Below are 13,496 nucleotides of genomic sequence, written 5' to 3'. Positions count from 1 at the left end.
GTTCACACGTGACACAACACCATGGCACGTACCTGTTCCGCCAGAGCCTCCATGGGGGTGATATAGACACAGCGCCCCTCTGAGTTCTGCAGCAGCATCCGCAGGATGGCAAATTCTGCACAGATGGTCTTCCCGCTGCCCGTCGGGGCCCCCACAAACACATTGTCATCACTGTTGTAGACGGTGTTGAACACTGGAAGCCGGCAGAGCAGCAGGGGGGACATCCAGGAGAGAAGAGACTCAGACCACTCCTCAGAACAGAGGCCACCAGGAGAAACTCAGCCAGCCAGCCGTCAAGTGCCAACCATGAAGGACTACCTGCAGTCGGCCTACTACACCTCTCCCCCTATTTTCTCCCTCTCACACACAGGCAACAGAGGAAGAGCCCGGACCAAGAGTTCAGGTAGCACGGAGTTTCACAGGATGGCAGAGGGAAGTAGGCCAAGTATCCTGAGCTTCTCTGCGGGTCCTCTCAGGGACCAGGACGCAGAACAAAAAAGAACTGGCTACCTTTCTCTGCCCCTCCAACACTCTCCTCTAGTCCCTGGAAATGGTCTAATAAAGAAAGAAGGTAAAGCCTCAGTCCTGGCATTAAGACTGGTTAAAGTCCAAGCTCTGTTTATTAGCTGGTTCAGCTGAGGTGCCTTTCCCTGCCGAGTTTCCTCATCTGTAAAACAGGACACTAATAGTACCACGAACGGTAAATCCCTCACAGGACCGGGGGGAGGCACAAAAGAGAAAACACCCAAATGTACTCAGCCAAAAGGACTTAGAAAACAGGGCATGCTCTGGGAACGTAGCTGTTACTGAAAACAATGAGGGGAAGGAGGCTTCCGTCAATGCCGCACACTCTGGCTCAATACTTGAGCAACAGGGGCATGGATCCAGCCTCCTGAGCCTGAGAAACAACAATGTACCACAGTAAGATCTTGTTCTACTGACCCTCCCCCCAGTGACATGTGCAAAAAAGCAAAGGAGGGGTGCCTGGGTGGCTCAGCTGGTTAAGCGGCTGCCTTCGTCTCAGGTCATGATCCCAGGGTCCTGGGATCGAGCCCCGCATCGGGCTTTCTGTTCAGTGGGGAGCTTGCTTCTCCCTCTCCCTCTGCCTGCTGCTTCCCCTGCTTATGCTTTCTCTGTCAAATAAATAAAATATTTTTAAAAAAGAAAAGCAAAGGAAATCGAACAGTAACCAAGGACTGAGAAGGGAAGAAGTCCTGGGGTGCTCCCACAGTCGGCTCTGCTGAGCTCCGTCTCCCTGAGCGCCCTACTGCCCTTCTTGCCACAGAAAACATCTGTCTCTAGGGGACCTTAAAAGGCACCCGAAGGAAATGACCGTCTGGGGATGGAAACGCTTACCTTGGGTCTGGATGGGGTTGAAAAAAGGAAATTTATCCTGGTAAAGGCTCTCAAAGGCACTATTTCTCAGGGCAGACACGGGCAAGGGCTGCAGGTCCAGAAGCTCAGTTGGAGGTGGGTACTTCTCTGGTAGGATCAGGTGCCGGAAGGAGACAGGCAGCTGGGTCTCACAAGCTGCCAGAACAGAAACGGGAGGGGTCATGAGCAGTCCTCCCTTTACCTGATGGCCCCTCAGAGCCCTTCCATGCACGCCGGAAACCCCAAGGCAACAGAAGATAGTATCACTCTGACCCCAAAGTCCAGTCCAGTACAAAGGGCAAGACATGCTTACAATCCCCCAGAAGACCTGCCCGTCTGAGAGCCTGCAGAGATACACTCACAGAGCCAGCGGTCAGACACCACTCGGATGAAGTATTGAGGAGGCAGCGGTTCGAAGACAGGCACGAAGAATGTAATGAGGTGCTCATCCTGGGCATACTTGGCCTTGAGTAGAAAATACTCGTGGTGGAGTATCACCTCACTGTCCACATCCTCCACCAGAATCCAGAATGCCTCTGATGACCCGTGAACCTGTCAACACAAGCACAAGTGAAAGCACGTGAGCCAGCATGGACGCACAGCTCCGATCCAGCTCTCCTCAGGAGGGAGCGTGCTGCAAGCAGGCCCTCCGCCGAGCAAGGCCTCACCTTTTCGTCCCACTGGAAGTCTGGCGTGATGGTCAGCTCCACTTTCAGGGTGGAGCGCGTGATAGGCTGGAGGTGCACCGACAACTCCAACTTGGGGAAGAGGTGGACGTACTTGTGGATGGTCTTCCCCATCTTCGGCATGCGGATAAGCTCCCCTAGGAGGACAGGAGAGTACAGGGGCTGCAGCCCAGCCTGCCAAGCACGGCTGCAAACCGGGCCCTGAGGGTGAGGGGCACATTCCACTCCAGTGCGCAGACTCCTCCCCTCATGCGCAGCACAGCCCAGAGGTTTCGAAGGCCCGAGACCAAGGGCTGGCCTCGTTACTTCAGGGGGCTGTGAGAAGCAAACACAGGCCAAGAGGGCACCAGGCCTCAGAACTGCTCAGAAAGATGTCTGAGCAGTAAGGACAAAGAGGAGAGTTTCCCACATACCTATCTCATTATGATTCAGGTCATACAGGCGCTCAAAGGGGAAGTTTTTCTTCTCGATCTTCTTCACTACTTCCTCAGGGAGTTTCCGGAACTGGCGCAGAGGACACATGGACTGCCACCTAGCCAGGACGAAAACATCGCTGTCAGTCCCTTGCGTCACAAACTGCCCTCGCCATGGCTTCCAACAGGTTAGCCGTGACCACACAAAACAGTCGTTAATGGAAAGCATCCAAAACTGCACCAGCAACAACACCTGAAAGCCCTCACTCCCCACCCCTTTCCCCCTACCCCCGGGCTCCACCCAAAGTGCAAGTCCCATTTCACGAGTGAGGGCTGGAGATAAGAGCACTCCAAGGCTTCCCCAGCGTGCCCTCAGCCTGGGGACCTTAACTCATGGTGACCAGCTTCCAGGTCCCCGGGCCCTTACATGCGCTTGTCAATCATCTTGCAGAGGTTCAGTGTCTTGTCTGTAAGCTGCGCCCAACCTCGGTTCAGGACAATTTCAAAGATGGCACGCATCAACCGGCCAGCCGACTAGGGAAAGAGAAAGTATTCGCTCTGTTAAGTCCCTACTATCCCCAGATCTAATGAAGCCACCCAACACAAGGCTTCATTACCTGAAGGCCTGATGCAATTAGGCACACCACTCAGAAACAAAGTCCCTCTGTAATTACTGTTCCCTTTTATATAGGAGATGCTTGCTGAACACAGAATAGTTAGAAAAGTGCTGCTCGAGCTCACGGTACACCTTAACCTAATACTCACTGCATGATTTTAAAGCTTCGGCTCACTTAGCACTTAGGGATCTAGCAAGAGTAAAGATGCTAGTGACTTGCCCTTAGAGGTAAAAACAAAGCAGAGCTGAGAGCCTTTTGCCATTTCCGGATTTATATCCGAGCCCAGGGGCCACAGTGGGAAGTCATTCTTTGTAGGGAAGCAGACACCATGTCCATGGCTCTCCCCAGCACTCTCTCTCACAGCCCTACCTCTCCGCATGCTCAAGGTTGGTGCAACAGAGTGGCTATACCAGACACACAGCAACCAACGAGCCTAACAGGGCAAAACTTGGCCTTCTTTCCCCCTCACTAGGGTCAGGCCTCCTTTCTCCAAGACGCACACCAGCACAGGGCTGTGAGCTGTTAACGTCTCTTCGGGCAGCACCACTCTGCTCTCACCTGAGTGACATATACCATGTCCGCCATCAGCGCAAAGCCCTCCAACTTCAGCTGCGAGATGAAGGCCTGGAGCAGCACATTGATCTGGAAAAAAGCAAGGATGGTCAGAAGGTGGCCAATCACTGAACAGTCCAGGCCAAGAAAGCGCATCACACTTCTGTTCTGGAGTCCATGCCAGCTAAGATCTTGCTTTAGAGGCATTAATCACTACTCCACATAAAAAGAACACGTGAGAAGGATGCAAAAACTGGGAGAACCGAGCAGGTCACCAAACACAAACTCGAATTAGGAGATTACAAAACCACCGCTCCTTCTCCCCAGCAGGGGGCGTGCTCACCTTCGCGCTGGGCTCCTCAATGCTCTCCTTCACCGGGATAGGCACCCGCTCTAGCAGCTTCTGCAGCTCCAGCTTCTCCTCCTGCCACCAGAAGGAAAAATGTCACGGAAAAGCCAGGGGACCAAGGAGAGAACCCATCCAGCACCTCGGCAGGGAGTACCAAGCCCCTGTCCCAACAGGCTATGGGGACTCACCTCCCGCACAGTGATGTTCTTGAACTCTGAGGACAAGGAGAAGACTCTGAAAAGCTCAATCTCGCTCAGGGTGGGCTTCAGCAGCTGGTTGTAGGTCTGCACCGTGTCGTTGGTGATGTAGTAGTGGCTGGCGATGCGGCCCAGCTCGGTCACCTACACGGGAGGACACTCAACCCAACAGTGATCAAGAACAAGTGGCCGAACTCTCACTGCGGACAACGGGTGCCCACCGGACGGACTCACAGCAACGCAAGCTCCCGGCCCACGCACATGAGCAAAGAGGGCACAGTACCCTGGCCAATGGTGAGCTGATACCCACACAGAAAAGACAGCTGTATTAGGCACCTCGACGAAAGTGACAGAAAGGAGGTACCAGCAGGCTCTAGTAGGCCATTTGGGAAGTTCCCAGATTCAAAAGCAATGGTCCAATTGCACCTGTTTTGCTACTGTTCCAAGCAACGGGCAATTAGACGGGCAGTACCCAAATCAAGAACGCATTTTGAAGAATTATCTCCTGGGGCTACCACTTTTACTGAGACCTTTGCCTCAATCCCTCAGCCCACTCACCTGGAAATTGCCTGTCTTCTTGTCATACTTGACCAGATTGTTCTTATCCAGCATCAAGGCAGCAGTATGAACCAGATCCAGTCGGCGCTGGTCCAGCAGGGGATCCCCCTTGAGGTCATCGTGAGAGATGCCATAGAGGGTTGGGGATCGGAGCATTCGGATATACAAGTAGGCATAGCCCAGCCAGTTCACCGCATCCTACAAGAAGAGAAAGCTCGTGGGTCTTAGCATGGAGAACTTATGTCCAAACGAAATGCTCCCATAGATCGCTTAGAAATTAATCCCCAGGGGCGCCTGGGTGGCTCAGTCGGTTAAGTGGCTGCCTTTGGCTCAGGTCATGATCCCAGGGTCCTGGGATGGAGCCCCGCATCGGGCTCCCTGCTCAGCAGGGAGCCTGCTTCTCCCTCTCCCTCTGCCTGCCTCTCTGCCTACTTGTTCTCTAGCTCTCTGTCAAATAAATAAAATCTTTAAAAAAAAAAAAATATTAATCCCCAACTATAAGAATGTGGATTTTGTTGTCTTCTGAAGATTTTAACATTTCATTATTAAAGAGACAGAGCGTGCTTTCTGAGGTCTCAGTAACAAGGTGAACCGTCTGCCACAGACTTGACAAGCTTCTAAGAGACTACTTACATCAAAGATGTGGGGTGCAGGGTTGGAGGACCCTGGATGCCAGTGGCCCACAGCACCACACCGGAGACCATCCCACCCCTGGTACCTTGACTTCTCCTGAGAAAGCAAGAAGCGCCAAAAGCAGAGCCCTTGCCTACCTTGGCATTCTGCACGTTCCCCAGCACGATTTCGGCATTAAGCATGTCAGGCAACTTCGAAACCATCTGGCTCTCGATAGGAAGCTGCTGGTTGAGGAGGGACAGGTAGTACTGTAGCTCCCCGTGAGATGTGATGAGGATGCCTTCGCCCTTGGTGTCATACTGGGGTCTTCCAGCACGTCCGAGCATCTAGGTCAGAGACAGCAAACCAAGAGGGCTGTGGTCACAGAGCTTATGGATTTGTTCCCAGGCTTCTACTTTACAAAACCCCACCTTCCATCTGCCACTTCTTTGGCCCCCTTGCATACCCAGGATACTTTTCCCCACTGAAAATAACTTCAAAAGCTCTATACCTGCAGAATGTCCAGTGCCCCTAGTTCTGTCCAGCGCCCCTTCTCTGGACTGTACACCTGGGTTCCTTTGATGATGACTGTATGTGCGGGGAGATTCACACCCCAAGCCAGCGTTGCTGTGGAAACTAAGACCTACAGAAGCAAGGCAAGGTAATAAGGAAAACAGATGTTACCACCAGAGGGTTAGTATCCCTTAGTCCTCTAGGAAACCGGCCTCAGAGCTTCTAGCAGGACTTGAGTGGGCCCCACACTTGTCAAGGTAACACTGGAATAAACAGGGAAGGAGTCCTTGGGTTCCTCATCTATTCAGCAATTAACATTTCACAATTCTAGAGATACTTAACAGGCAAAAGCGTAGACTAACATTAATCAATCTAAGATTACTAGACAATAACACACCCTATTCTGAGAGAGAACAAACAAGGTCCTAACCTCACAAAGCCCTGCTTGGCGATATCTGGAGTCACCAACATGCTTCCTTTGTCATGCTTCTCAGACAATTTCCTAAAATCACTCACTTTCCCTCACGCAGTATGTAAAGAGCTGGGAGAGGAGGCACGTTCTATCTACTGTACCACCACAACACTATGACCTGGTTTACCTGAGCCAGAAACAAAGTACTGGGCACAAACGTATGACATTTGACGTTTCAGGTCTTCTGAAGCCTACATTTTGCCCACCCTCACCTGAATGTGTTTATCAGCAAAAAGATCCTCTACAAGTGTCCGGTCAACTCTGGTCATGCCCGCATGATGAATAGCAAAGCCATACGGCAGAAGATCCTTCAGCTCCAGGTTCTGTGGGACAGAAAAAGAACAGGTGAGGAGGTGAGCCTCGCCGTGGGAACTCTACAGAGACTAAGTAGATCTCTTCAGTGAGACCGTGCCCCTTAACCTAGCCCACATAACCACCCACAGTGCAGTTGAGGACTCTCTGGACAACCTTGGATTGAGCCAGTTACCAGGTAGGAACAGAGAACTGGGACTGTCTCCTCACCTTACACTGCTCAGCTTCTGTCCGAAGGACTTCTGTGGAGGCTGAGCCCTCTCTCAGAAACAGACCCAGTGTGTCCTTCTCTAGGCACATGTCCCGGATGGCCCTGGCTGTCTTCCCAGTCTCCTTCCGGGAGTGGACGAACACCAGCACCTGCAGAAAAACCACTGTTGGCCACAGTCAAGAGACACGGCTACCGCAGCACCCCCTACAGCCCCGAGGCACCAGCAGCAGGAAGCAGAGGCTACACCATTATGAGGTGAGAAACCAAGGTCTAGAAGAGGAGCAATGGCAGGAACGTATACTGACTCAGAAGCTGGCAAGATCCTATGTGAATGAAACTACAAAGCACAGTGGCAGAGTCCTGTAGCCGGGAAACTAGGCTAACTCTTAAGCACTCTATCTTTGAAACCACGGTTAAATATAATAAGGATGCAAATTCAGGAAATCTCAATTACGAATTTGTGTTCGGGCACCTGACAGGATTCTAAGCCACCTGAGAAATGTGTCTGCAAAGTAACAGCTGAAATGTTGTATTAAATGGTGGGCACTAGACTTTATAAAAGGACCGAGGAAGTAAGTCTCAGAATGAGACTAGTACCATTTGGCAGGAAAGTCATCCAAGTATTTAGTGCCAAGAAAAGATTTGTCTCTTTATTTAAATTCATATGCTTTTTATCAGACAAAAATCTTATACACTACCTGTTGCTTTTTCTTAGTTTTTATCTTGACGTACTTAACAGTCAATTAAAAAATTATATTTTTCTAGTAAAATGCTTTCACTAGTTTTTAATTTTCATCTTTATTTTTACTGTGTTACATTTTTAGTGTCAGCCACCCAAATCTTTTGTGGAAGGATCCCTGATAATGCAGAGACAGAGATTATCCTCACCTGGGGATTTCTTTTTTGGGAGTTTTTAAATTACAAATTCAATTTCTTATAATAGTTATGGGACTATTCAGGTTATCTATTTCATCTAGGCTTGAGTTTTTGGTAGTTGGTACTTTTGGAGGAATTGGCCCATTTCTTCTAGGTTCTCAAAATTTACGTGTAAAGTCGTTCATAGTATTCCTTTATTACCCTTTCAATGGCTACAGATTCTATAGTAATATCCCATTTTATTCCTAATATTGGTGATCTGATCTGTGTTTTGTCTTCTCTCTTTATTTTTGTCAATCTTGACTGATTATAAATCAAAAATTCAAAACAACAGAGTTCAACAGGAAACCATAGACAGACCTGATTTTTTCCAGCATGTTCCATGATTTTCTCATAGACTATTTCATTCATGATCTGGAAACGCTTGATAGCTTTTTTCTCTGTGATACCCACATAAGTCTGTTCCAGAGGCACTGGGCGGAAGCTAGAAGTTCAACAGTTAGACAAATGAGGCTTCTGGCATAGGATACTGAGGAAACAGTCATTTTCATTGCCCAGGAATGATACTCCTTTCTGAATTCACACCACATCAAAACCCAAAGACCCTTCTAATACCCAATCCAACAAAGCTCTTTCAAAATGGGGAAGGGCAGCAAGAAGGTCACCCTGGTTAAACTTCTCCCACTTTTTCTCATACCTGTTGTCGAAGTAGAAGAGGCCTTTGGCAGGATCAACACGCAGGAAGGTAGCCACATCTTCATAGTTGGGGAGGGTGGCACTAAGACCGATGAGTCGGACATCCTCCTGGGTCATCTCAATGTTTCGGATGGCCCTAGCCACCAATGCTTCTAAGACAGGACCTCTGTCATCGTGGAGAAGGTGGATCTCATCCTAAGGAATGAGGGGGCCGCAAATTACCTCTAGGACCAGAAAAATGTAGCCCTCTTTCCAGAGAATAGTCTCGTCTTATAGTACACAATGGACATGGCAAATAAGGAAGAAAAGGGATCCCAAGCAAGAGAAACCCAAAGGGTGAGACAACATGCACTAGGAAATACTCCAGAAATTACCGTGCTGTGACCACTGAGCTACGTTGCTAGTTTAATAAAACATGCTTTATGGCAAGAAAATCTGATACTTTAGGTAAAGGAGTTCATAACTTCACTCAAAGATAAATTTTTTTACTGAAAATGAAGATTCTGAGCAGACCACATTTATATCCAATAAGGCTTCACCTCTGCGCAGTCATCCTTACTACTTTGTACTTGCAAAAGATATCATGAATCAAAGGTCGAGTTCTCATAGCCTAAAGCAGTGCTACCTGAATTTCAGCATGCAGCAGGGGATCTTACTGAAAAGCAGATCATGGGGCACCTGGGTAGCTTAGTCAAGTGCCCAACTCTTAATCTCCGCTCAGGTCATGAGCTCAGGGTCAGGAGATCGAGCCCAAGATCAAGCCCCACATCGGGCTCCATGCTTAGCACAGAGTCTGTTTGAGATTCTCTCTCTCCCCCTCTCCGTCTGCCCCTCCCCCAGCTCACGCTCACTCTCAATAAATAAATAAAATCTGAAAAAAAAAAATTATATTTCAGTAGGTGCGGGATGGGGCCAGGGACTCTGCACTTGTAACGACTCTGACTAGCAAGGCTCTAAAGCAGGGGTTGGCATGGGGCGTCTGGGTGGCTCAGTCGTCAAGCGTCTGCCTTCGGCTCAGGTCATGATCCCAGGGTCCTGGGATCGAGCCCCGCGTCGGGCTCCCTGCTCTGTGGGAAGCCTGCTTCTCTCTCTCCTGCTTCTCCCTCTCCCACTCCCCCTGCTTGTGTTCCCTCTCTCACTGTGTCTCTCTCTGTCAAATAAATAAGTAAAAATCTTTAAAAAAAAAAATAAAATAAATAAAGCAGGGGTTGGCAAACTTCATAAAGGGCTGGACAATCAGTGTTTTAGGCTTGTGGACCATACAGTCTTTGCTACAAACAGAACTGACCCTTGTACAACACAGGCTAGGGGTGCCCCACACAGTCGAGAATCTACTTGTAACCTTGATTCCCCCCAAATTTAACTACAAATAGCCTACTCTTTACCAGAAGTCTTACTACAACATAAATGGTTAACTAACATGTATTTCATACATGTGTTATATGCTGTATTCTTACAATAAAATACACTAAAAAAAGGTTATTAAAAGTATAAGGAGGGGCGCCTGGGTGGCTCAGTCGTTAAGCGTCTGCCTTCGGCTCAGGTCATGATCCCAGGGTCCTGGGATCAAGCCCCGCATCGGGCTCCCTGCTCAGCGGGAAGCCTGCTTCTCCCTCTCCCACTCCCCCTGCTTGTGTTCCTTCTCTCGCTGTATCTCTCTCTGTCAAATAAATAAATAAAATCTTTAAAAAAAAAAAAAAAAGTATAAGGAAAAACACACAGTACTGTACTGTATTTATTTTTTAAAAAATCAACATATAAATGGATCCATGCGGTTCAAGCCCATGCTGTTCAAGAGTCCGCTGTACTTGATTCTGTCCCTGCAGCACAAAAGCAGCTGTAAACCACACGTAAATAAATGGGTACGGCTGTATTCCAAAACCAGTAGCCACAGCTGGCCAACCCCTGCTCTATGATATTGAAAATCAGCACACGAGGCCTCCTTCTGCTCTCCCGGACAACTTAGGGAAACTACACTCTGACTTAGTCATTTTTTCCTTGGTGCTTCTGTGTATATGGAACACAATATCCTGACTCCTTACTCATTCCCTCTGACAATGGATTATTTATTTATAAAGCCCTTTAATATCCTGGGAAGAGACAATCAGTTATGTCTGTTTACATTTATTCAAAAAAAAAAATTATGTTCAAAAAAAGACATGAATAACAACATGGCAAACACCATGCACCTTCTCAGAAATGCTTGTTAGGTGCAGATTCTCATTTAATGGTAACAGCATGCTGACAACTGTCATCATACAGGCTAGTGACTAGAGGAAAGCACTGAAGAAATGGTCAGTGTTAAAACCCAGCAAACCCAGGGCACCTGGGTGGCTCAGTCGGTTAAGCGTCTGACTCTTGATTTTGGCTCAGAGTCATGAGATCCAACCCCGTGGCGAGCTTTGCACTCAGTGGGCAGTCTGCTTGAGATTCTCTCTCCCCCTTGTCCCTGCCTCCCACCACCCCGGCTCACTTGCTTGCTCTCTCAAATAAATAAATCTTAAAAAAAAAAAACCTCCCAGCAAACCCTCCTCAACCAGGCCTGGTCTCTATGTCCCCAAGTACTCCCTGCTCACCAAAATGATGAGCCGCACGAGCTGGGTGTAGGTGCGCTCCCCACCCTTGCGGGTAATGATGTCCCACTTCTCGGGGGTGCAGACGATGATCTGAGTGGCACTGATCTCCTCCTTGCACAGCTGGTGGTCACCAGTCAGTTCCGCAACAGTGATGCCATAGGTGGCCAGGCGCTAGGTGGAGGGGAGGCACATCAGGTAAAACTGCTTCTAGGGGCCCTGCCACCACACTTTGGGAAGTCTGAGAAGAGGGTACTGGCAGGAGGTATCAACCCAACAGGGAAATAGTCAAATGAATTAGATCCATCCTACAAACACATACATGTAAAACAAATCAAGTTTACACTTAGACAAATGAAGCAGACAAAGGATCTCTGGGGCGTCTGCAGACAAGAGGGGAAAATGGAAACTTGTAGATAACAGGACCTGGAATAAAACAGTACTAGGTTGGGGCGCCTGGGTGGCTCAGTCGTTAAGCGTCTGCCTTCGGCTCAGGTCACGATCCCAGGGTCCTGGGATCGAGCCCCGCATCGGACTCCCTGCTCTGCTCGGCAGAAAGCCTGTTTCTCCCTCTCCCACTCCCCTTGCTTGTGTTCCTGCTCTTACTATCTCTATGTCAAATAAATTTTAAAAATCTTAAAAAAAAAAAAAACAACACACCACTAGATCTACTATCAACCATGCCCCCCGCAAGTGTTTCTTAAGTTCTTCAATAATGTAAATGATAACTACAGAAAAGTGCTACGGAGAGAATTAAAAAAAAGATGCTAAATCCGTGCAAAAGTCCAAGATAGATCCAGGATATTCTTGCTTCAGAAACACTCTGAACTTGGGTCATGCTCCACGTTGAAGTGGAAGAACAATACCCTAGGAGGCATTCCAGGGATGGCCTAATACAAGCAGTGCACCCTAGACCCATTCACAATACCTTTCTACTCCCTTACCTTTCCAAAACTGCCCACCATCTCCTGTACCAAAGATCTCATGGGAGCGATGTAGATAATCTTGAAGTCATCCACGTTGATAGTGCCATCCATGTTAATGTGTTTCCCGATCTCTCGGAGCATACACATCAGGGCCACGTTGGTCTTACCCGCACCCTAAAACGGAGGTCAAGGATGAGGTCTGTTCACCTGCCCTCACTTCCACAGGCTTATCACCAAAACAGACACGAGAGCATGTCCTGGGAGTTGTATCTGACCATTTAATAACTCTTTCATCAGAAAAGAACGAACTCGGGGCAGGGGTTGGGGGGGATGGAATATGGGTGAAGATGAACAATCCTGCCACCAAAAACAGCCAGCACTCCGCACAAGGGCTGAGCAGTCAGGGCAGTTCTTACCGTAGGGGCGCACAGCAGCAGATTCTCATCTGTCTCCAGAGCGGCACGGTAGAGTTTACTCTGGATCCTGTTCAGTGTTTTGAAGCCCTCAAATCCAGCCTGGGCATACTTCGGCAGCTTCTCCACTGGAAGCAATTGCTGGAAGAAAGAAACGCCATTCACGTCCCACTGGCAGCACCCTCGTGCAGGCCGTTTCTGTGGGATGGCCAGGACCGTACTTCCTGCCCACCCCCCCTCCCATAACTCTCCACTGAAGGAGATTCACTACTGTCCCAGGGCTCACAATCAAAACAGGGGACCTCTGAAGCAGCTCCCACATGAGGGATAAACTATCGATGAGACAAGGCCACATTTTGGCCAATGGGCTGAAATCCAAGCTGGAAGAGAGGTGGAAACTGAAGAAAACTGAGAAAAGCAATTCACTCACTTCTTCTGAACCGAAGGGCTTGGGCTTCAGAGCAGGCACATGCACCTCTTCATAGCCCTTGCGCTGGCGACGGAAGGACCCATCAGGAAGCTGACAACGTTTATTGGCCATGAAGTGGCTCCCCTGGGTAAAAACCAGGTCCTCCAAGTCCAGAACCTGCCGTGGAGCCAGTGCCTGGGAGTATGAAAAACAAAAACCCAAAGTGAGCAAGGTGAACAAATGAGTTTCCCATCCAGCACCACCTTGGAAATGACCTTGAGACTTACCTCTCCACCCTGGTCCAGATCCATGGTTTCCAAGTCTGTGTCCATCCGGGACTGACGCACTCGCTCTCTCCGGGACCTTTCCTCCTATAATGGGGAAAGGCACAAAAAATAACAATTCATCACCATTGTAGGTTCTGGTCCCTTTCAGTCCCTGCTTAGCTAAGCTTGATTCACAGATGCTGACCAGTAAGTCCCAAAACAGAAAGACTGCCCTTTATGTTCAGACACTTACCACGGGGACCGCCAGAATGATGGAAGCAAGTAAACAGCTTTAAAGGGACAATGCAGGTTATGTCTGGGTGGCTCAGTTGGTTAAACATCTGACTTCAGCTCAGGTTGTGGTCTCGGGGTGCTGGGATCGAGCCCCTCATCGAGCTCTCCACTCAGCGGGGAGTCTGCTTGTCTCTCTCCCTCCCCCACTCATGCCCGTGCACATGCACTCTCATTAAT

At 49.1% G+C, this 13,496-nt stretch overlaps 1 protein-coding gene across 1 annotated transcript in view; it reads right to left on the bottom strand.

Moving 5' to 3' along the window:
- Nucleotides 1-13,496, bottom strand: part of SNRNP200 (small nuclear ribonucleoprotein U5 subunit 200) — a 31,403-nt gene that overhangs the window by 9,283 nt on the left and 8,624 nt on the right. The window contains exons 10-30 of the mRNA XM_045884496.3: nucleotides 13,047-13,130; nucleotides 12,781-12,954; nucleotides 12,354-12,491; nucleotides 11,956-12,111; nucleotides 11,015-11,185; nucleotides 8,440-8,633; nucleotides 8,103-8,226; nucleotides 6,866-7,015; nucleotides 6,556-6,666; nucleotides 5,870-6,001; nucleotides 5,517-5,705; nucleotides 4,747-4,944; nucleotides 4,180-4,332; nucleotides 3,986-4,066; nucleotides 3,649-3,732; nucleotides 2,901-3,007; nucleotides 2,474-2,592; nucleotides 2,043-2,197; nucleotides 1,737-1,926; nucleotides 1,357-1,530; nucleotides 33-193 (exon numbers count right to left, since the gene is read on the bottom strand). Of these exons, the coding sequence (XP_045740452.1) occupies nucleotides 33-193; nucleotides 1,357-1,530; nucleotides 1,737-1,926; nucleotides 2,043-2,197; nucleotides 2,474-2,592; nucleotides 2,901-3,007; nucleotides 3,649-3,732; nucleotides 3,986-4,066; nucleotides 4,180-4,332; nucleotides 4,747-4,944; nucleotides 5,517-5,705; nucleotides 5,870-6,001; nucleotides 6,556-6,666; nucleotides 6,866-7,015; nucleotides 8,103-8,226; nucleotides 8,440-8,633; nucleotides 11,015-11,185; nucleotides 11,956-12,111; nucleotides 12,354-12,491; nucleotides 12,781-12,954; nucleotides 13,047-13,130 (3,045 nt within the window). The remainder of the gene's footprint in view (nucleotides 1-32; nucleotides 194-1,356; nucleotides 1,531-1,736; nucleotides 1,927-2,042; nucleotides 2,198-2,473; nucleotides 2,593-2,900; nucleotides 3,008-3,648; nucleotides 3,733-3,985; nucleotides 4,067-4,179; nucleotides 4,333-4,746; nucleotides 4,945-5,516; nucleotides 5,706-5,869; nucleotides 6,002-6,555; nucleotides 6,667-6,865; nucleotides 7,016-8,102; nucleotides 8,227-8,439; nucleotides 8,634-11,014; nucleotides 11,186-11,955; nucleotides 12,112-12,353; nucleotides 12,492-12,780; nucleotides 12,955-13,046; nucleotides 13,131-13,496) is intronic.

This window comes from Mirounga angustirostris, unplaced genomic scaffold, assembly GCF_029215605.1.
Source record: "Mirounga angustirostris isolate CCGP_5_RB_7025 unplaced genomic scaffold, mMirAng1.0.hap1 SCAF_10, whole genome shotgun sequence".
NCBI lineage: Eukaryota > Metazoa > Chordata > Mammalia > Carnivora > Phocidae > Mirounga > Mirounga angustirostris.
Note: the sequence above shows the minus strand (reverse complement) of the source record. Positions and strands in the feature narration are given on the sequence as shown.